The following is a 22,367-nucleotide window of genomic DNA, read 5'->3' on the forward strand; positions in this document are numbered from 1 at the left end:
GGGGGAAGTTCCATTCTTCCAGTGTTTAGGAGAGGAACGGCGATGTTATTTCCTGCGTCATAGTGCGGGGAGCAATTGGGCCTGATGACTTCATGTCACGACTGGGAGTGTTCGAGCGAACTCTGACGGCACAACAATCGTCACGGACATTCTGCGTGCTCATGTGTAACCTCTTATGCTACAATATCGTAGTGCCATTTTTCAACAATACAGTGCTCCTTCACACATGGAACGTGTCTCTACGAACTGTGTAGGAGATGTTGCGTTACTTCCGAAGCCAGTAAAATCCCCAGATCTTAGAACATGTGTGGGAACAGCTCGGACGCCATCCCTCCCAGTGCCAATATCAGGAATATCGAGGGGCAGTTACAACAGTTACGGGCCTGCTTGCATCGCGAGAAGATCCTACGGCTTGATGACACCCTTTCCAAGTGTGTCAGTGCATGCATCCAGGCTAGAGGGGATGATAACTGGGCTCATAAAGGCATATTCCTTGTAAATTTGATTCGAGTTTGTAATCACTGGAACAACATCAAAGACCCTCTCAGACATTGAAGTTTTCTTTCGTTTCTTCCTCCCCTTCTGGGTGCTTCAACTTTTTTTGTCTGGCAGAGTATTTTTTTCCCCACAATTATTTCCTTATTTCAAAGGGTGGAATTCAGGAAGCTTTCTGTCTGTATAGTCTTGTTCCCAAAGGTGTAAAACACTCTACGAAATGAGTAGATAATGGTTTTAATTTTAATACCAAAATCACGGCCAAAGAAGGGCTACACGTCCATCGACGTCAAGTTGGTGAGTAATAGACATTTCAGTGTATGAATTCCTTATGTCATACCTCACCGAAAACATTCTCGAAGATCTATAAACTCTCGTATATGTGTCTAATACTTTGAATACGTAGAGCTAGAGAAAATATTTATTATTGGTTTCTTTACTTGTCCTTAACACACAATTGCTGGGTTCGTAATCAGTTCGAGACCCTCTGGAACTTTATACATTTCATTTTATTTGTTCGCGTTAATTTATTCTCGTCTGAAAGAAGCGATGAGACAAAGACCTAATTAGTTCTGAGACGATTTTAGCTTAGTTTTGTAATGTTGTATTTCAGCAGTGAATGAACACTGAGATGACTACATACAGTTTCAGCCCTGGCGCCCTCTGCAGAGGTTGCGCTATACCTGTGTTTTGAGAATTACCGCATTGTGCATCTGTGCTGATCAAGCAGAATAACAAATCCTACACCAAGACTATGACTTGAAACTAACTGCTCCTGTATGCGTAACTGGTAGTACACGTTATTATTTAACGTTGGCGATACATAAACTGCGTTACAGGCGACTGTGGAGAAATTTAGACAGCAACGCAGAATAAGTAAAAGAGAAACTTCAGTATCCACAGGGTCAAGGTACACAACACACCACTTTCAGCGTATTAAATGGAAAGAGCCCGTATAACACGACACACGAACATGTAAACAACGCACTCGGCGCATCTGCTTACTACAGGGTGTGGACAAAAATATGGAAAGACCACAAACGGGACACATTAACATGCCTAAAGCGGTGTAGGAAATTTTTGACATTTAAAACAGTTTTCAGTCTCCACGGAATGGATAAAAATAGGTCCTGTACGATTTTCAAGGGAATCTTATACCATTCTTCAAAACAGGTAACGAAAATGGCGGTCGATAGAGACAAGATAACATTCCCTCCAAAATAGAACACAGGGACCCAACAAAGTGAGATCTGGTGATCGTGGTGGCCAGGACAGATGCAGCAATTCATCTTCGTGCTCGCAAAACCAGTCCTGTCAAACGAGAGGTGGAATACAGCACTACCCTTGGGGAACAAGCATTATACCACGGGATGTGTCTGATGAGCCAAACGGCCACACATCCTTGACAGTAATGCAGCTCAGTAGAGTAAGCATTGAGACCACGGAAAACCACGATATGACTGCCCAAATCATCACCGAACGTTTTCCCGGAACGAGCAATTGCACCACTGATGAGAGGCTTTGCAATTCCAGCTCGCCCAAGAATTTCATGTTTCTGGAACACCCCTCGTGCTGTTTCGATGCTGAAAGGGTTCGGGATAGCGACATTCAGTTGTTGAATGAGTTTTGCAGCTGCCGTCCTCTTACTTTTCGTCTGATCCTCTTCAGAGGCCATCCGTCATGATCTCTCAGCACACACTTTCGTCCGCGTTGTGACTTAGCGGATGATGTTTTTTCGCCTTCCCTTTCTGCGGTATAATTCTTAGATACGATGTCTCTTGGAAACACCAAACTTATGGCTACCCCTGTTAGGGAAGAACTTCTAATATGAGCACCAACTGTTTACGCACGTTCTAAAGGACTTAGCCCCGACATAATGCACTCACAACTGCACACAACACTGTTTTGACCACGACTGACACTTGCAACGAACTGAGGAAATTGTACAGGTACCGGTACCATCCGTGACCAAATACAGCAGCGCCACCTGCAGGCTGGCATTTATGTTCAAGCACGCGTTCTTGCTGAGTTTTCCTATTTTTGTCCAACCTCTGTCCATTTAGCGGAAAACGGGACAATGAGCACTTGAAGTCTTAAAAGGCACTGCATGCTTACTGGTCAGTTTACCACCAGATTTACTACGTAGCTGCTGTCTCGTCCATCATTCGTTTGTCAGGAACCCGCAACTGAATAAGCCCGATCCCTTACCCACGAAAAAAAATCATGCAACTTTCGTTGGTGGACCTGCATAATTCCTGTTCAGTGATCTACATATTTTGCCAAGCTAAATCGGGGCTGCCAGCCTCGCTTTGACCTGCGAGACAGCGTAAAAAAAAGTATCACTTCTATAACATTAATCAGTGCCTTGTAGCAATCTTGCTGCTCTCAAAAAACGCTCAAATCAGGCCACTGGATTGGGCATGATTTCTGCACCGTCACCAACCGGTTTGTACCATCGCCGGGCATGGATGTGTGTAATTTCCTTAGGTTTCCTTAGGTTTAAGTAGTTCTAAGTTCTAGGGGACTGATGACCTCAGAATTTGCGTCCCATAGTGCTCAGAGCCATTTGATTTTGTACCATCGCCTCAGTAAACAACACATGATCACAGTCTAAAGATAAAGAGGATAATTACATACACAATAACGCTACAAAATTTCCATTGAAGCTAAACGTAGTTCATTCTCTTCTAAAAATCCTAACCAAATCCGCTTCGTTCGTTACACAACGCCTCCAGCTAGCTTGTTCCTCCATGTTCTGTTAGGCAGCCTCTATCAACAGTGAGTGTACTCTCGATAAACAACAACGCTCATCTCTAAAGCAGGCAGTTGACTATGATGTTTCCCACGCTCGAATCCAGGAAGCCAATTCCGAACACTTCCTGAACTTTCCACACCGAGGGAACAACTTTACGGACCCCTGACCAGAAATTTCCCAAGTACGCACCGCCACACCAGCTCCGCACCAGAGGGCTCCAACGTCGGCTCCTGCACTCCTAGATTTCGCGAGCTGCTCACAGCTCCACTACTTCCTTTTCACGGATAGACCTTTGGGACAATCAGCCTCCAGAGCAATAAGTAGACACAGCAACTGGCCGTTTCCTGTTGACTTTCGTAGTACTACTATAAAGTGCTGGTGCCTACCGAAACTTTCAGTAGTTAATTTCCCAAAGGGTTGTGTTGTTGTGGTCTTCAATACGAAGACTGGTTTCATGCAGCTCTCTATGCTGCTCTATCCTATAAAGCCTCTTCGTCTCCGAAGAACAACTGCAACCTACATCATTCTGAAACTGCTTACTATATTCATTTCTTGATCTCCCACTATGATTTTTATTCCCCATCACCACCACCACACTTCCCTCCAGTACTAAACTAGTGCTTCCTTGATGTCTCGGAATGTGTTCTATCAACCGATCCCTTCATCTGGTCAGGTTGTGCCACAAATTTCCTTTCTCCCCAACTCTCTTCAGTACCTCCTAATTAGTTACGTGGTCTACCCATCTAATGTTCAGCACTTTTCTGTAGCACTACGTTTCAATTGCTTCTATTCTATTCTTGTCTGAACTGTTTATCGTCCATGTTTCACTTCGGTACATGGCTACACTTCAGACAAATACTTTCAGAAAAAAACTTCCTAACTATTAAATTTATATTAGATATTAACAAATATCTCTTCTTCAGAAACGCTTTTCTTGCCATTGCTACTTAGGCCATCATCAGTTGTTTGGCTGTCCAAACAAAATCTATCTACTACTGTAAGTGTCTCTTTTCCAAAACTATTATCTTATACCCTCCTTTCAGACTGTCCATTCCTTTCAGATGTTCTTCCAAGTCCTTTGCTGTCTCTGACAGAATTACAATGCCATCGGCAAACCTCGAAGTTTTTATTTCTTCTCTCTGAACTTTAATTCCTGCCCTAATTTTTTTCTTTGATTTCTTTTACTTCTTTCACAATTTATAGATTGAATAACATTGGGGATAGGCTACAACCTGTCTCACTCCCATCCCAACCACTGCTTCCCTTTCATGCCCCTCCTCTCTTATAACTGCCTTCTGCTTTTGGTACAAGTTTTAAATAGTCTTCCGCTCCCTGTATTTTACCACTGCCACCTTCAGAATTTCAAATAGTATACTCTCTTCAGCGCCGTCAAAAGCTTTCTCTGCGCCCACAAATGCGACAAACATAAGTTCGCCTTTCCTTAACCTATCTTCTATGATAAGTCGTAGGATCGGTACTGCCTCACGTGTTCCAACATTTCTCCAGAATACGAACTGTTCTTCCCCGAGATTGGCTTCTACCAGTTTTTCCACTCTTCTGCAAGGAAATATTGTTTGTATTTTGCAACCACGAGTTGTTAAACTGATAGTTCGGTATTATTCACACCCTTCAGCGAGAGCTTGCTTTGGAATTGGAATTATTACATTCTTCTTTAAGTCTGAGGGTATTTCGCCTGTCCTGCACAACACATGGAAGAGTTTTAACATGGCTTCCATGTCATACTCACCCAAAAGACTTTCCGTGTGATGCACTCGCCTTTGGAAACCGTCATGTCGAGCCAGGCCACCACTCTTTAGCCGGATTAAGCAAAGATTGGACGCTTATGACCAGGTGTGAGAACAGTTATCGTCCGGCGAAAGCAGGGAAACCGACGCTTTCACTCACCAACTGTCGCGGCCCGGAAATGCTTCGTTACACCCTCTCCAAAAATGAGTGTGAATTCCTAAGGTACCAAACTGCTGAGGTCATCGGTCCCTAGAGTGAGACACTACTTAGGCTAACTTAAACTAACTTACGCTAAGGACAACACACACACCCTTGCCCGAGGAAGAACTCGAACCTCCAGCGGGAGGGGCCGCGCAATTCGTGACATGGCGTCTCCAGCCACGCGGCCACTCCGCGAAGAGCACTCTCACCCCCCTGAACAAATACTGGGTCTATAATAATGTGAAAATTTATCAACTGGATGATGCGCGAATCATTCTTCATATTTGGAATACCGTTGTTAAGCTTCCACGACTGTTATATCCAGGTGATATGACATTTTATTTAAAATTCATTAAATGCATGATGCCCTTGCACTTTATATTAACATCCATCATGTGCGGCTGAAACTATCCTCTATAGTACAAAAAAGTGACACTTCGCATCATTGCAGTCAGTAAATCATATTCAAATGCCAATGTGTATTTATACGTGGTAGAGACAGAGTGCAGCTTCAGAAGCACTTGTCATATTTCAGAGTCTAAGGTTTTTGGAAATTCTTGGAATATTACGTTACCTCCTGACAACAGAAAGGAAAGAAAGTTAGCCAAAATTTGTAGTGTTCCAGACTCCTGTCTCATCCCCAAGTAAGTGATTCTTAAACACAGCTCTTTTATTAACATCGTAAATCGTTGTAAATGATGACTTCGTTCCATTACATCTCGCAAAAACCGAAACAGTAATCAAAGTCATGAATGGAAGCCTTGACTTTGTACTAAAAAAGGTGAAATCAATTGCATCTGCCGTCTAGTGGATCGCCAACGTCTTCTGAGATGACAGACTGATTCCTCTTCTTGGCTACTTTGCAAAGGGGACAACTAGCGAATACCACGCGAATGGTCTGGAGAGAATGGGCCAAAACCATATATGAAACGATGTCCGGATTTCAAAAGAATGTAATCGTCTTTCATCTCTCCCTGAAGGTACTTTTCAGTGAACTAGAAGATATGAATTACAAATTATTGACGAGTAATAAAGGCTATACCGTCATTTGCGACAGCTATAGAAGTCTCATTAGACCATACGCGTTTCGCTTTATTTCAAAGCATCTTCAAGTGCTCACGATAACAGTTTAGTTTTTTATGATAAATCTTTTTCAAGTTCCTAAACAGTCCTCATATGTTACATTACTACTACTAACCAGCATTAAATTACAATTATTACTCAAGATTTCTTGCTTCATACTTAATATCTAATGTTCTTTTACACATAAGGGCTTGATTTTTAGAAAGTCACACTACACTGGATGTATTTACATTTTCATATTGTGTAGAAGCACGTGCACTTGGTGTAATTTTTATGATGTTGTGGGAACCGATCATCGTTTCTTATGTTTACTGTGGCTGTGGAAGCGGTTGCTGTTCTGCGTACTTTTCGACTGGTGTGTGTGTGTGTGTGTGTGTGTGTGTGTGTGTGTGTGTGTGTGTGTGTGTGTGTGGACCAGTATGGGACAAGTAAGTAAACTGTTTCAAAAGTAATCATCATAACTGTTTATATATATATCCATCTGCACTCAGTTGTGCACCTCTTCGTCCGAACGAAATTGTTTGCCACCAATGTCTTTCTTCAGGGCTCCAAGAATATGGAAATCGCATGGGGAGAGATCGGACCTATATGGAGGACATATAAGTGCTTCCCAGCGGAATCATAACCAGAACAACCTTGGCAACATGCAAACCCACCCACATGCTGCAGAAGTTTCTCTGGAAAGCCCTTGCACATCCTCCATGACGACCCGACCCCTCTCCATGCGATTTCCATATTTTTGGAGCCCTGAAGAAAGAGGCTGGTGGCTGTCGATTTGCTCCTGACGAAGAGGTGCACACCTGGATGCAATCAGGACTTCGTAGGCAACGGCAAACATCCCATGAAGGCATTGACCAGCTTGACTTCCATAGGCACACAAAAGAAAACGAACGACTATTGCATTTTGCAACATCAACACCAACGACACGAGGTGTTATCACATGTACACTATATCAAAACGTAAATATATCCGTATCAGTGAAGTACATTGTTGTAGAAATCGAACCCCTATGTGTGGAAGAACAGTAGAAAAGAAGTGATTAATACTTGTAATTTAATACTGTTTAATAGTAGTAATGTAAAACATGAGGTTTCTTAACGATATCAACTGATCTGTAAGAAACACCAAATAATTACAGTGCCCAATGAAGATCCCCTGACATAAAGCGAAACACGTATAGTTTAAATAAGACTAACTACAGTCGTAAATAACGGAATAACCTGTATCACAAGTAGAACTGTGACAGAGAAAAACGATACCTAAAAACAAAAACAAAAACAACAAGAAATTGTTGGTCCACCCACTTTATTATAATTAGCACTCTCTGAGTTCCATATACTTCTACAGCCAGTAAATTTGTGAATGGAAAATGTTTTGAGTCCAGTTAATACGTTGTAGTAGCCGTAGATGAATATTTTACAGACCTCACACAAATGAACTTATGGAATGGAATCTACTTACTGGAGAAACGGTGGATAAAACCCATTCACCAAAGAGCGAACTACGTCAAGACAGAAGTTCATGTTTACTTAACAAACACAGCCTTTCATTAACGGGACGGGAACTATGTTCTTTGCCCTCTCATCGTCTGTTATTACCATGTGAAAACACTCTTCTCATGGAAGTTCCTCTCGCAGCAAATGCACCAATTAGCAGCTTCCGTCATTTTCTCCAGCCAGAGGTGCATGTGTATGGGAAAAATAACACTCGAGGGAAAACACGGACCTTACATTTATAATCCACAGAGATTCTGGTCGTATGTAAAGTATGCTGGCGGCAGTACACAATCGATGCCTTTTGTGCGTGATAGCAATGTAAATACTAAAGCACATTTAGTAAGCACAGCCTTCCAAAATTCCTTCACCAAAGAAGACGAAGTAAATATTCCAGAATTCTAATTAAGAACAGCTGCCAACGTAAGTATCCCCGGAGCAGTGAAGCAACTTAAATCAGTTCATAAAAGCAAGTCTTCTGGCCCAGACCGTATACCAGTTAGGTTCCTTTCAGAGTATGCTGATGCAATAGCTCAATACTTATCAATCATATACATCCACTCGCTAGACGAAAGACCCGTACCCAAAGACGGGAAAGTTGCACAGGTCACACCAATATTAAAGAGAGGCAGTTGGAGTAATCCACTAAATTACAGGCTCATATCGTTTACATCGATATGCAGCAGGTTTTTGGAGCATATATTATGTTCGAACATTATGAATTGCCTAGAAGAGAACGGTCTATTGACTCACAGTTAACGCAGATTTAGAAAACATCATTCTTGTGAAACACAACTAGCTCTTTACTCACACGAAGTGCTGAGTGCTATTAACAAGGGATTTCAAGTTGCTTCTGTATTTCTAGATTTCCGGAAGGTTTTTGACACTGTACCTCAGAAGCGGCTCGAAATCAAATTGCGCGCTTATGGAATATCGTCTCAGTTATACGACTGGATTCATGATTTCCTGTCAGAGAGGTAACAGTTCGTACTAACTGACGGAAAGTCACGAAATAAAACAGAAGTAATTTCTGGCGTTCCCCAAGGCAGTGTTATAGGCCCTCTGCTGTTTCTTATCTATATAAACGATTTTGGAGACAGTCTGAGCAGTCATCTTAGGTTGTCTGCAGATGATGCTGTCGTTTATCGTCCACTAAAGTCATCAGAAGATCAAAACAAATTGCAAAACGATTTAGAAAGATATCTATATGATACGAAAATTGGCAGTTGACCCTAAACAGCGAAAAGTATGATGTCATCTACATGATTACTAAAAGGGATCCGTTAAACTTCGGTTATACGATAAATCAATCAAATATAAAGCCCAAAAATTAAACTAAATACGTAGGAATTACAATTACAAACAACTTAAATTGAAAAGAACACATAGAAAATGTTGTGGGAAGGCGAACCACAGATTGTGATTTGTTGCCAGAACACTTAGAAGAGGCAGCAGGTCTACCGAAGAGACTGCCTACACTACGCTTGTCAGTTCTCATCTGGAGTACTGCTGCGCGGTGTGGGATCCTTACCAGATAGGGCTGACGGAGTACCTCAAGAAAGTTCAGAGAAGAGCAGTGCATTTTGTATTATCACGAAATATGGGAGAAGGTGTCACGGGATTGGGGTGGACATCATCAAAACAAAAGCGTTTCTCGTTGCGGACGGATCTTCTCACGAAATTTCAATCACCAGCATTCTCCTCTGAATGCGAAAATATTTTGTTGACGCCGACCTACATAGGTAGAAACTATCAACACAATAAAATAAGGGGAATCAGAACACACAAGGAGAGATACAGGTGTTCGTTTTTCCGCGTGCTGCTCGAGAGTGGAATAATAGAGAATTATTCTGAAGGTAGGTCGATGAACCCTCTGCCGGCACTTAAGCGTGATTTATTGAGTATCGATGTAGATGTAGATTCTGACGTGGCGTGCTGTCATGCTCGATCTTAGAGAGTAAGGTCTGTGTACCAAACGCGGAGGACCTGATACACTAATCAGGTCCTCACGAAGACCAGTGACAGGTGTTCCTAAAGCACAACAGTAACTTAACCGGGCCCATCATAATTAGAAGTAATTAGGCGCGAGCCTTTAGAACACATCACGCATGTTAACACCTTCGCAATAGCAGTAGCAGTCCGTACCTTCACGGTCGAAGCGGTTATTCCGCAGTGGCGCATTAATGCTCCGTCTGAGGTCAACAGGTTCGATTTCTAACAGTCGCAGAGATAGCACTTAGTGGTTGTGAGACGTGAGGCGCTCAGTCTCCGAATACGATATGCCTTCCTGTTTATAGCCGCAGAGCTGTGTGCAATGTTTGTGACGTGCAGACACGGGGCGCTATTGAGTAGGTCCAGACGCTGAATGAGGATAACCATCGCAGAAACTTACAGGCTGTGGTGCCTTCGGAAGTTGCAGGTTCAATGAAAGCAGCTGTCTTCCACTTCCATTTCCAATCTCAGCCAAGACAACAAAAGCGTAACACAAAATTTTGCGTGTTTCACTACAGCAATCTAAGCTGTGCAGTTGAATGTAAAACTCGACACGCGAAGGTAACCGGAAGTACCTCTGGTTGTCATAAATTATCGTTAACAGCTAAAGGGAATGAGCAACCATAATGCAGGTGTAAAAGCAGTGATCACCAAACTGCAAAGGGTTACGCTGTGAACAAACCGTCAACGTGCTCAGTAAACAGGACAAGTAGGCAGTCATGTCAGATCGCGGACAGAAATATTTAATTAGAACAAGAAGTGTGTTGAGGATTTGTGCTCAATTTCAGGCACCGAGTGAGGTGGCACAGTGGCTAGGGCACTGAACTCCCATTTGGGAGCCGGCCGGAGTGGCCGAGCGGTTCTAGGCGCTTCAGTCTGGAACCGCGCGACCGCTACGGTCGCAGGTTCGAATCCTGCCTCGGGCATGGATGTGTGTGATGTCCTTAGGTTAGTCCTTCCACATTCTAGACACAATCCAAGCTGGTGCTCCGTGTCTAATGACCTTGTTTCTGACGAGACGTTATAGCTGATCTTCCCTCCTTTCCTTCAGTTTCAGGCAGATAGCTGTTCGAGCTTCAGAAATATACTCGTATTTACATATATTGATCAGTCGGAACATCATGAAATTCCACCTTACAGCGTGTTGTCCTGCTTTGGGCACACAGAACTGCTGTGGTAAGGAGTGTATTTGATGCGGTTACAGATGTCCATGCACGAGTTACACAGCTCGGTACGTTAAAGTATAACGTCCTTCATTTTCCGAATTACTTCTGTGTTTCACTGCATTATAAACCACTGTCATCTGCGCCACAGATGCACCTGTTTCGTTTTACAGATCAGGAAGGCTGACAACGTCTGAGTTCTGGGATTGATAGCGGTCCACTGTCTCTGGCTGTTAAAGATGGCAGCATGCGAGCCTCCGCGTTTCTATGGTCCCCATTCTTATCAAAATCTACTGTTTTTGCAAATCATTTAAGTCGACAGTTACACTCTTCCCCATACACTGAGTGGACTGAAGAATTTTGCTGTGTTCCTCTCAACGCAATACCTTTCATACCTTCTGACTTCCTTTCACATGGCCGCGGTTCAAACATCTTTAGAAGAATAAATTTCTTTTGTTGCCATCTATGACCACAAAACTGTTAGTCCATAGACTACCGGTTTCGGTCAGCGTTGGCCAACTTCAGATATGCAGAGAAACATGGGAAAATCTAGATATACCTAGTGGACTGTCTACATCCTAAAACAATAAAATAGGCCATAAATTTGTTTTAAGATGTAGACAGTCCACTAGTTGTATTTCTAAGTAATAAGTTACCTCAGAAAATTATTCCCTAAGGCGTTATAGTGTGGAAATACGTAACATATGTCACGAGGATGATTCGTTTGCTTCCAAGACTAGAACTTAGACAAAGAGCAAAAGTAGTGGAAATTAATTGTTTGAGTCGCTCAGTAATTGGCTTCTTTCAGTTTAAGTTTTCATCAATATGTATATCAAAAATTTGGAGGATTCTACCTTTTTATTGACTCCTGTTCATGTGCTACTTTTAATATGACTATTTATCGTATAGAGGCCGCGCGGAGTGGCGGTTTGAGGCACCATGTCACGGATTGGGCGGCCCCTCCCTCCTACGGGCATCGGTGTGTGTGTGTGTGTGTGTGTGTGTGTGTGTGTGTGTGTGTGTGTGTGTTGTTCTTAGCATCAGTTAGTTTAAGTAGTGTGTAAGTCTGGGGACCGATGACCTCAGCAGTTTGTTCCCTTAGGAATTCACACACATTTGAACATTTTTTATTGTATAGAGCTGAATATAATGTGTTTTCTCAAAATTTAGGGACACTCCATTTTCTTTAAAAACAGCGTTAACAATTCCTTCTGCTGCTTGATTTCTAATAGGATTTGTTATGACACGAGTCTCCTCTGCAAAAAGTACCAATTTTTCTTGATGAATGTCAAATTGAAGATTATTCACAGACATACATATAAGGTATAGAAGTGGACTCAACACTGAACCTTGTGGTACTCTCCTCGTGGTTTCTTCTAAGTCACTGCAATTTTTTCTCCTTCCGACATTGTTTAAATTATTTAGCACCAATTTTGGATTATTTTTATTACGTATTGTTGTGACTAATTGTTTGTATAGCGAATATTCGTAGTTAGTGTCGCCTTTCAGAGATTATGTGTGTTGCAAAAAAATGTTCAAATGTGTGTGAAATCTTATGGGACTTAACTGCTAAGGTCATCAGTCCCTAAGCTTACACACTACTTAACCTAAATTAACCTAAGGACAAACACACACACCCATGCCCGAGGGTGGACTCGAACCTCCGCCGGGACCAGCCACACAGTCCATGACTGCAGCGCCTCAGACCGCTCGGCTAATCCCGCGCGGCTATATGTTGTGCAGCTTCAGCCAGTTCTGCAGTAGAAAAGGCTGTGTTTAATGCTATGTGAAGACGGGCACTTGTCTCTGTCAGCCAATAGATGAGGTCGGCCTGTATGCTTTTATGTTGTACATGTCCCTTCACGTTTCCACTTCACTATCACGTCGGAAATAGTGTACCTAGGGATGTTTAGGAGTGTGGAAATATCGCGTACAGACGTATGACACAAGTTACACCCAATCACCTGACCACTTTCGAATCTTGAGTTCCGCGGAGCGCCCCATTCTGCACTCTCACGATGTCTAATGACTACTGAGGTCGCTGATAAGGAGTATCTGGCAGTAGGTGGCAGCACAATGCACCTAATATGAAAAACGTATGTTTTTGGTGGTGTCCGGATACTTTTGATCACATAGTATAAGTCGGTAGTTCTATACGTCATTCTACTGCTCTTCTTATGGATTACCGTCTTATCTTCTTAAGACTGACAACGGTTTTCTGCTCAAGTGAGTTCCAGTGAATTTTCTTTAGGAACCGAGTCAATAACCTAAGATTTAACATTCAGTCTTACACATGCCCCACAGAACCCTGAAAGATTATTAAGGTCCAGCAAATTCACTCGTTTCTCGACATCACTGACATGTTTTCGACTATACAGTAGGTGACAAAAGGCGTGGTGATACTTCCTAGCCGGCCGGTGTGACCGTGCGGTTCTAGGCACTTCAGTCTGGAACCGCGTGACCGCCACGGTCGCAGGTTCGAATCCTGCACCGGGCATGGATGTGTGTGATGTCCTTAGGTTAGTTAGGTTTAAGTAGTTCTAAGTTCTAGGGGACTGATGACCTCAGATGTTAAGTCCCATAGTGCTCAGAGCCATTTGAACCATTTTGATACTTCCTAATACCGCATAGGACCTCCTCTTTCCCGGCGTAGTGCAGCACCTCGACGCGGAATGGACTCAACAAGGCATTAAAAGCCCCTGCGGAAATATTGAACCATGCTGTCTCTATAACCACCCATAACTGCGAAGTGTTTCCCATAGAGGATGTTGTGCACGAACCGACCTCTCGATTACGTCCCATAAATGTTCCGGCAGGTACTTGCAAATTTAGTTTTTTCAATTTATAATTGGAGTCAGCCCAAACAAACACTGCTAATCACGTCTTTCATGCAGCGCCGTGTGTCAAAGGATAGCCTCGGTTTGCTGTTGGTTAATAACAAAATTATCTTTAAACCGTAATCTTACGTGACCATTTGACAGAATAGTCCAAATTACAAACAATCCTGTTCGCAGAACATCCACAACTGAGCATTATAGCAGAGGTTGAAAATACAGCTTCAGTTGTAAATTACTTTATTTTCACACGAAAAATAATGTGTGAAAATAAAGTAATTTACAACTGACGCGGAATTTTCATCCTCTGCTAGCTCCAAATTAGCCTAGTGTGATACTCGTCTTATCGCTGTGTATCAACGCGACATAAAAACAGGAAAAATAACGAATGCTCCAACAGCGACACTGCCGTCTCCAGCGCCATGCAGCAGTGCTGCTCAGTCGATGCTGCAATTCTTGTTATCCTTCTTGTTTTACTGTTCCTTTTAATACATATCGGTGAAACGAATAGCTCACTAGGCTAGTTTGGGACCGGTGTATCGAACTGGCGCGTAAAATTCTAGATAAAAAAATATCATGACCGATGGCCTCAGAATTTTGGTCCCATAGAAAGTTACCAAAAAATCATTTTGTTTGTGACTGGAAACAAACCGTCACTCTCCACTGACACTCGGCATCGCATGAAAGACGTGATGAGCTGCATTTGACTGGGGTCACTAAAGCTACACATTGCAAAAATGAAATTGTGAATATCTGCCGAAGCGTCAGAGGAAATGACTGTGACGGCTCTTAGGAGAGACAGCCTGCATATTCGCTAGTGAAATTCGTCTTAAATAATCCATTATAATTTGAAAAGAATAGCGACGTTCATACCTGCAGCACTAGAAGAAAAACTGAATTTTTACCCATTATCAACGCTGGCAGTGTCACAGAACCGAGTTCAATATGCATCAACAAAAATATTTGATCATTTTTACAATACCGTAAATGCCCCACAGGTAACAAAGCAAGTTATAAATCTAATCATTTCTTCTGGGCAAGTCTTTCTAGTCTATAGATGAATTTTTATTTCAAACCGGCAGCTTGTATAAACAAACTTGTTTTTAAGTGTAATTGCTTGAGTAGGACTGACAACTGACACGGTCTTTAATATTAAAATTTACTTTGCAAACATATTCTGTAAACAGACGCATTTCACATCATTTCAATAAAAAAATCGTTCACATGAGGTACGTAACGTATCACTGACTAATGAACATGCTAACTAACATAAATTTTCATACTGCTTGGTGCGAGATCCAAAATACTGTAATGCCTCCCAGGATATGCATTCGCAATAACTACCAACACGAACTGGTAAACATCGACTATGTGCTATCCTACTCCTACAGAAAATGCCAATTCATTATCCATCCGTACTCGTAATGTGGAGGCAGAGGTGATCCAGGTCCTGTAGACTTCAGAGCGTGCAAACCAAGAAGTGAGGCCTTATTCGGTTATAACTCAATGCTACAGAAAACAATACATCGATGTAGAGTTGTGTTGTAACCTTTTCTGTCAGAAAACCGTGCTTAAGAATGTATTCAATACACATTTAATTTTCGTCCAAGTCATAATGTAAACTTTCATTTTTTTACGCGCACGGGTACGGAAAAATCTTGAAGAACCAGAATTCGTGTAGACACATGGTACTGTTCAAATTGGCCATAATTATGTTAAGATCGCCAGTGACAACCGGAAGTGCACGCCAATGAGCCTGCTGTTCGTACACAAGGATGCTAAGATCATCGGATGGATGTATGGCCGTCATTGTATTCCAAGTTCGAGGAGAAGACATGGGAAAGCTCTCCGAGTGGCTTTCTGCGTGTTTATGCCGGCGGAGCTGACGGACCAGGGTCACGTTCTGAACGTACATCAGACGCCTCTGGGTACGGCTGGCATGAACTGCGCACACTCTCAACAGCCGCATTTACCCCTAACAAGTTGTGGACGACGACTTCTTGCCGTGTCATCATCAAACTGTTAGGGCTGTGCCATAAGGAGACATGACGCGGCCCGAAATGTAGAAACTTCCTCACCATACGATACACTGCTTCGTCACTAGTCTCCACGGTCACCCCGCTATTTACCTTATAAGAAATGGTAACTGGAGCCGCTAAACAGTGAAAGACCTCCTGAATTACGTATAAATAACTGCGAATCGCACAAGAACAGCCAGAAGCCAGCAGCCTAGATAAACTTCCAATGCTTGTTTCAGCTTTATCTCAGGACAAATACACTGATAAGCCAAAACATTATGACCGTTGCCCACCGCGAGGTTGGATATCACCTGAAGGCGTTGCGAAAGATGCCACCCCGGCCGGCCGGCTGTGTGCTGTACCACACGTGATTGGTGAGGACGGGAGGGCGGAGGAGGAGGAGGAGACTGCGGAATCGGGCCGCTGCGAGCAGCCTGGTTGCTGCAGCCCTAACCCGCTAGTCTGAGGGAGGGCGGCCCATGGACGCCAGAGCGACGCTGCGGAGGCGGCGGCGGTGGCGGGGGCGGCAGCGCCCACTTCCCGCGCGGCGACTAGACACGCCCTTATAGGCGGGGTGTGCTTTACCGGGCACCGCTTTGGTGAGGAACAGGGTTTTGCCGCCACCGGTATGCGCGCCACACCGTGTTGAGACGCTACCGCCGTAGAAGAAGAGAGAAAATAAATGATAGTTAAGTACGCTGTTTACCGTTGCTGGCTCAGTGAAAGAAAGAATTCTGACGATCACGTGATTATAAGCAGAGTGAGTAATTACTTTTTTCGCTCTGGTTCCAGGCCATAAACACATGGTTGGGCGACTCCACCGCATCCTCAAAAAATATTAATCATCTAGTAGAGCCAGATCTGAGCGCCTTTGTCAGTCCTCGTCTGTATCGCCTACAACAATAACATCAACAACAAACGAGATATATGAGTCGATTTGTTACAGAAAAGAAAACTTTCTATACTACTGCCACTACTACTAGTGGCATGTAATCTTTTTTTTTTTTTTAACTTACAAGTATGCTGCTTGGGCATCTCATTATTTGCTGGAGGCTGTTCCTGCATCTGGTGATGAACAGCCTCCAGCTGCTGTCCAACAAATCCAAGTCCTCTAGAGCTGTTCCTGTAACAGGACGAGACATAATTTTATTTATTTTGAATGTCGAGTTACACTGAAAGATCACATATCGATATTTTTTCTATACTTATGTTGGTGCTGTTGTCGGTTATCCACAGCTGGGGACTGTTCCACTCAGCATTGCTGCTGCTGTAGTAGATAATTGTTTTCAGCCCCCAGCTCTGCCTCCAGCACAATTTGCATTTCCTTCAAATGATCTAGAAAAAAAGTATGAAATAAGAAAATTTTCGATCGCAACAAGAACAAATTACAATGAAAATTTTACTCACAAGGCAGTTCTGGCTGTGAACCCAACACAGGAGGCTGGACTTCCGGCGTCTGTTGCAGTCCAGCCCCCTCCTGTCTCTCCTCACACTCCAAGACAAAATCCTGGAGTTGTACTGTAACAAGAAGACGGAGTTAATAATTTGAATTTAACGTACACACGAAAATTTACACTCGAAATAGAAATTATTTACTCACTTGGTAATCCCGTCTCCAGAACTCTAAGCCTCTTGCCACTACACTCTGAGGTGTTGCTGCAACTACCTCTCTTCATATTGCGGAGAGAAAAGAACTAGGAAACACACACAGACATGATGGAATGCACAACAAGGCGGACAGCAGCGGACTGAGGACGATGGAAGTTGGTTGTGGTTTCTTATATAGACCGAGGCGACCAATGAGAGAGTTTCATTTGAATGTACAGCCAATGAGAAGCTCCAAATGTCATTATTTATTATTTCTGGAAGGGCTTGATCCGACCATCGTCTCTCTCTCTCTCTCTCTCTCTCTCTCTCTCTCTCTCTCTGACTAACAATTTGCTTTTATGGTTAACTGCGTTTTCGCAAATGATGAAGACTTTTAGCAGTGAGAAGTTTACCGTTTCTGAGACATATGTTGAAAGCAGGATATTGAGATTCCCAGGAAGGGTAACACGTGATGCCTCGTCAGGACCCTCACGAACAATGCAATCGGTGTTATTCTCGGCTATTTTCGTAAACAGGTCCAGTTAGGTGACGTCAGTATCCACAGGTTTCTATCGCGAGGGCCAGACGCGTCTCGCATGTCCCGTTAGGATCGTGATGGAGAGAAAACAGTCGAATAGATTTCTATAGTGCGAACTGTTACATAAGTATCCACAGGTTTTGCACGCATTGATAGACGCAGCTTGCATGTCCCATTACGAACGCTAGGAACAAAGCACCCTGTGCTATTCTGGGAAGGATTTCTATAGCGCGAACTGTGACGTCAGTATCCACAGGTATTGCGTTAGCAACGGTAAAGACACGTGCGCATGGACCAGAGGATGACGTGGTGCTTATCTAGATAGACATGTGACGTCAGTATAACACTCGAAGAACTTTAACTGTAGACGTGACTTTCACATGCCGTCGGCAGCGGAGTGACCCACCATTTCCCCCCCACCCCCCTCCAGACCGCCATCTTGGATTACGCTATGGGAGGGGCGACAGCGCCCTCTGGTTGCAGTACTGTGTACTAGGTCAATTGGACTCTGGACCCCATGGTGAGCACACTTGATGGCGGTAATGCCTCTAATTGTTCAAATAAAGACTGCATGCAAAATAAATACTTACGTCCATCCTATCCAGCATTGGCTGAGTACTTTTCCCACCAATTCCTAGGAAGAGGTGGTGGTTGGATGACTTAGGTTAGTGGAGGTAGCCCAAGTGACATTTTCCCCTGCCATTTTCTTATGTTAGTGGAGATAGATGTGGTGTGTTAAATGCCAGACATTTGCCACGCCGGACATTTGCCATGCCGGACATTTGCCACACTTGCTCCTTCGTCAGATAGATTGAGTAGCGATCCCTCAGGTAAGGGACGCTCTTTCCCACATTACCTCTGTCCGCTTTCAAACCACTGTCTCCACATCTTACTCGATACAGCCAGTACGTAAGGCACCTTCTTCTTCGACATCTTGGGCAAATACAGAGCTTCTTTTCCGAAATCGAAATATTTATACTTTTGGGAAACAAAAGCAATACCGATGATTATGTCAGTATGTAATTAGTTCTGCCAAGTATAAATATAGATTCCTCTGTCTGTACGGTAGCTTCCTTTCATGCTTACTGATTGCTATAGAAATAGTCCATCGGCATGGGAGCAACAAGAAAGGAATGGTGTAAAGAGGATGGGAATGTAAGCTAATCATTTCTTTTTTATCACTGCGTTTGAGCCTACTTTCATTACTACAACTGCATACCCAAAAGACAATAGGGAAAGAATAAATGGGATTGTGAATGAATGTTTGAAAAGAAGAACGACATACTCCATATTAATTTACTCTCTAAAAACATTAGTTAGTAAAGTGTTGCGGGACAATGTTCAAAACATAACTGAAAACACGCTCACTAAATAGAGATAAGAACATCTATGATTGACATGTCATCTAAAATCGACTTACAATTTTGAAATGTTAGAAATAAGGAAATGAAGTAATACAGAATGCTACGCTTGTAACATACGTTGTTGTTCTACATTGTTTAGCTCTGGTATTTACAGGGTCACAGAGAAAGCGTCTTAGGTTCTGGAGGGAAAAGTCGTAATTGTAATTATCTGCACCTGAAGAGCCAGGGCCGAAAAATTTTGACACGTTCTACCACATATGAAAGATCTTTACAGTGTTTTCTTCAACTACAGTAGGATAGTGTATCGTTATGTATGGCCTTACGGTCCTACGGTAAATAAGAAATACTACGTGGCAGTTATGCGCGGCTTGCGTGACGCATTCTGAAGAAAATGACCAGAACTGAGGCAAAACCACTCGTGGAAATTGCGTCACTATAACACTCCTACTCACACCTGAATGCCTGTTTGTTATTTTTTGGCAAAAACAAAACCATTGTCACCTTAGCCACCGTATTCACCAGACAAGGACGCCTGTTACTTTGTATTCCCGAAGCAGAGTTTGTTTTATGGTATGGCAATACATATATAAAGAGTGCAAATTACTACATATGAACACTTAAGCACAACTCTCCAGCGTAAAATGACACATATAACAAGCGCTATAAATGGATATCAATGTCTTTTATGTATTTTATAACATCACTCGTCGCTGTGAGGGAATCTTCGAAAGGACCCTAGTAGGCACGTGCGGGACATGTCGATACAACACGAGCAGCTGTCTGTCGTTTCCCACCGCAGTCGCACGATGGTGATGAAGATTTGCCCCACTTGTAGAGAGTGTCTGCCCTTCGTCCGTGGCCCATTCCGATGCGGTTCAAGATAGTCAAAATTGCCCGAGGCTGGTCGAATCCAGGGATTTCTTCTGGATGCGAGGCAGCTTCAGGCATTGTGGGGAACAGTTTTGCTGCCAGCAGCGTTTCCATTCATCGAGTGGATTGATTTCAGTTTCCATGAGAGTCCTGGCTGTGATTAGAGTGAAATGTTTTGATGTTAGTCATTTTCGCTCCGCGGGGAATACGTCGTCCACTGTCGGAAGCCGGCCGCGGTGGTCTAGCGGTTCTAGGCGCTCAGTCCGGAACCGCGCGACTGCTACGGTCGCAGGTTCGAATCCTGCCTCGGGCATGGATGTGTGTGATGTCCATAGGTTAATTAGGTTTAAGTAGTTCTAAGTTCTAGGGGACTGATGACCACAGATGTTAAGTCCCATAGTGCTCAGAGCCATTTGAACCATTTGAACCACTGTCGGAAGGTCAGTGTAATTAGCAATCTTCTGGTAGTGGCGCGCTCTTCCGTCTGATATCAGGATGTGGAATGTGGCTCAAGATAGGTAGCCAGTATGTGGGAGTAGATCGTATTGACCCACTAACAATGCGCATGGCCTCGTTAAGTTGTACATCTATCTTTTTTACGTGTGGCCTACTAAGCCAGACAGGCGCACAGTACTCTGCTTTTGAGTGTACCAAACCGAGTGCTGATACACAGAGAGCCCAAGGCGGAATACAACCGCGAAAGTACGTCGTTTTGGCACCTTTGATGAGGTAAAAACAGAACACCGGTACGAAAAGTGAGTTCCAGAAGTGCTTCCGAGATTGGAAAAAGCGCTCGCCCAAGTGCACTATATCTGAGGGGGATTACTTTGAAGGGGACAAATTTGATATCGACGAATGAATGAAGATACTTTAAGAAAAACGAGAACTGCCTTTACTTTTTGATCACACGTCGTACATTTTTGACGTACGCGCCTTTCATGAACTGACTGACAACTATAATGACAGGAAGCGTGTCCAGTGACAAAGTGAAAATAAAAGTAAAGCAGCGGTGTATTGGGTTTCAGGTGGGGGGTCTCGCTGCAGGCGGCCCCCTGTGCCCCCGGGTGCGCGCAGCCGCACTCGTCCAGAGATGGCCATGGACTCGCGCATCGGCCTCGACTACATCGTCGAGAACCCGGAGTACATCGCCAAGCTTGCGGCCGGTAAGTACATTCTTTTTCCACCCCACATTCGTTCACTTCCTACTAACCGGAGTCCAAATACACTCAGTGCGACGATTCTTCCGTAATCTAATGCTTACAAGCACCCACCACGGAGGAGAATCTATCACGCCTTATCAGTGTACTGACGAGGGAAACTCCCCATCGCACCCCCTCAGATTTTGTGGTAAAATGACCCAGTGTAAGTTGTTGTTGTTGTGGCCTTCAGTCCTCAGACTTGTTTGATGCATCTCTCCATGCTACTCTATCCTGTGCAAGCTTCATCTCCCAGTACCTACTGCGACCTACATCCTTCTCAATCTGCTTAGTGTAGTTATTTCTTGGTCTCCCTCTACGATTTTTACCCTCCACGCTGCCCTCCAATACTAGATTTGTGATCCCTTGATGCCTCAGAACATGTCCTACCAACCGATCCCTTCTTCTAGTCAAGTTGTGCCACAAACTCCTCTTCTCCCCAATTCTATTCAATACCTCCTCATTAGTTATGTGATCTACCCATCTAATCTTCAGCATTCTTCTGTTGCACCACATTTCGAAAGCTTCTATTATCTTCTTGCCCAAGCTATTTATCGTCCATGTTTCACTTCCAAACATGGCTACACTCCATACAAATACTTTCAGAAACGACTTCCTGACACTTAAATCTATACTCGATGTTAACAAATTTTTCTTCTGCAGATACGCTTTCCTTGCCATTGACAGTCTACATTTTATATCCTCTTTACTTTGACCATCATCATTTATTTTGCTCCCCAAATAGCAAAACTCCTTTACTACTTTAATTGTCTCATTTCCTAATCTAATTCCCTCAATCTCACCCGACTTAATTCGACTACATTCCATTATACTCGTTGGCCCAGTGTATAATCTGTCAAAAACTGACCACAGATCGAACACGAAAAGAGGAAGAACGTGTACTGAACTGTGAAAAAAGAAGCAAAATAGAAACAGTGAATCTTTCAAGCTCAATATGTGCAACATCGTGGCGTCGCGGTTGTGTGGTCACAGTGCTGACTGGACTGCAACGCCTGACACCGTGTTCAAGT

The 22,367-nt window shown here is 43.4% G+C and overlaps 1 protein-coding gene across 1 annotated transcript in view; it reads left to right on the top strand.

Moving 5' to 3' along the window:
- The window catches only part of LOC124554834, a 1,124,719-nt gene that overhangs the window by 471,898 nt on the left and 630,454 nt on the right, over nucleotides 1-22,367 (top strand). The window contains exon 2 of the mRNA XM_047128497.1: nucleotides 21,166-21,303. Within this exon, the coding sequence (XP_046984453.1) occupies nucleotides 21,166-21,303 (138 nt within the window). The remainder of the gene's footprint in view (nucleotides 1-21,165; nucleotides 21,304-22,367) is intronic.

This window comes from Schistocerca americana, chromosome X, assembly GCF_021461395.2.
Source record: "Schistocerca americana isolate TAMUIC-IGC-003095 chromosome X, iqSchAmer2.1, whole genome shotgun sequence".
Taxonomy (NCBI): domain Eukaryota; kingdom Metazoa; phylum Arthropoda; class Insecta; order Orthoptera; family Acrididae; genus Schistocerca; species Schistocerca americana.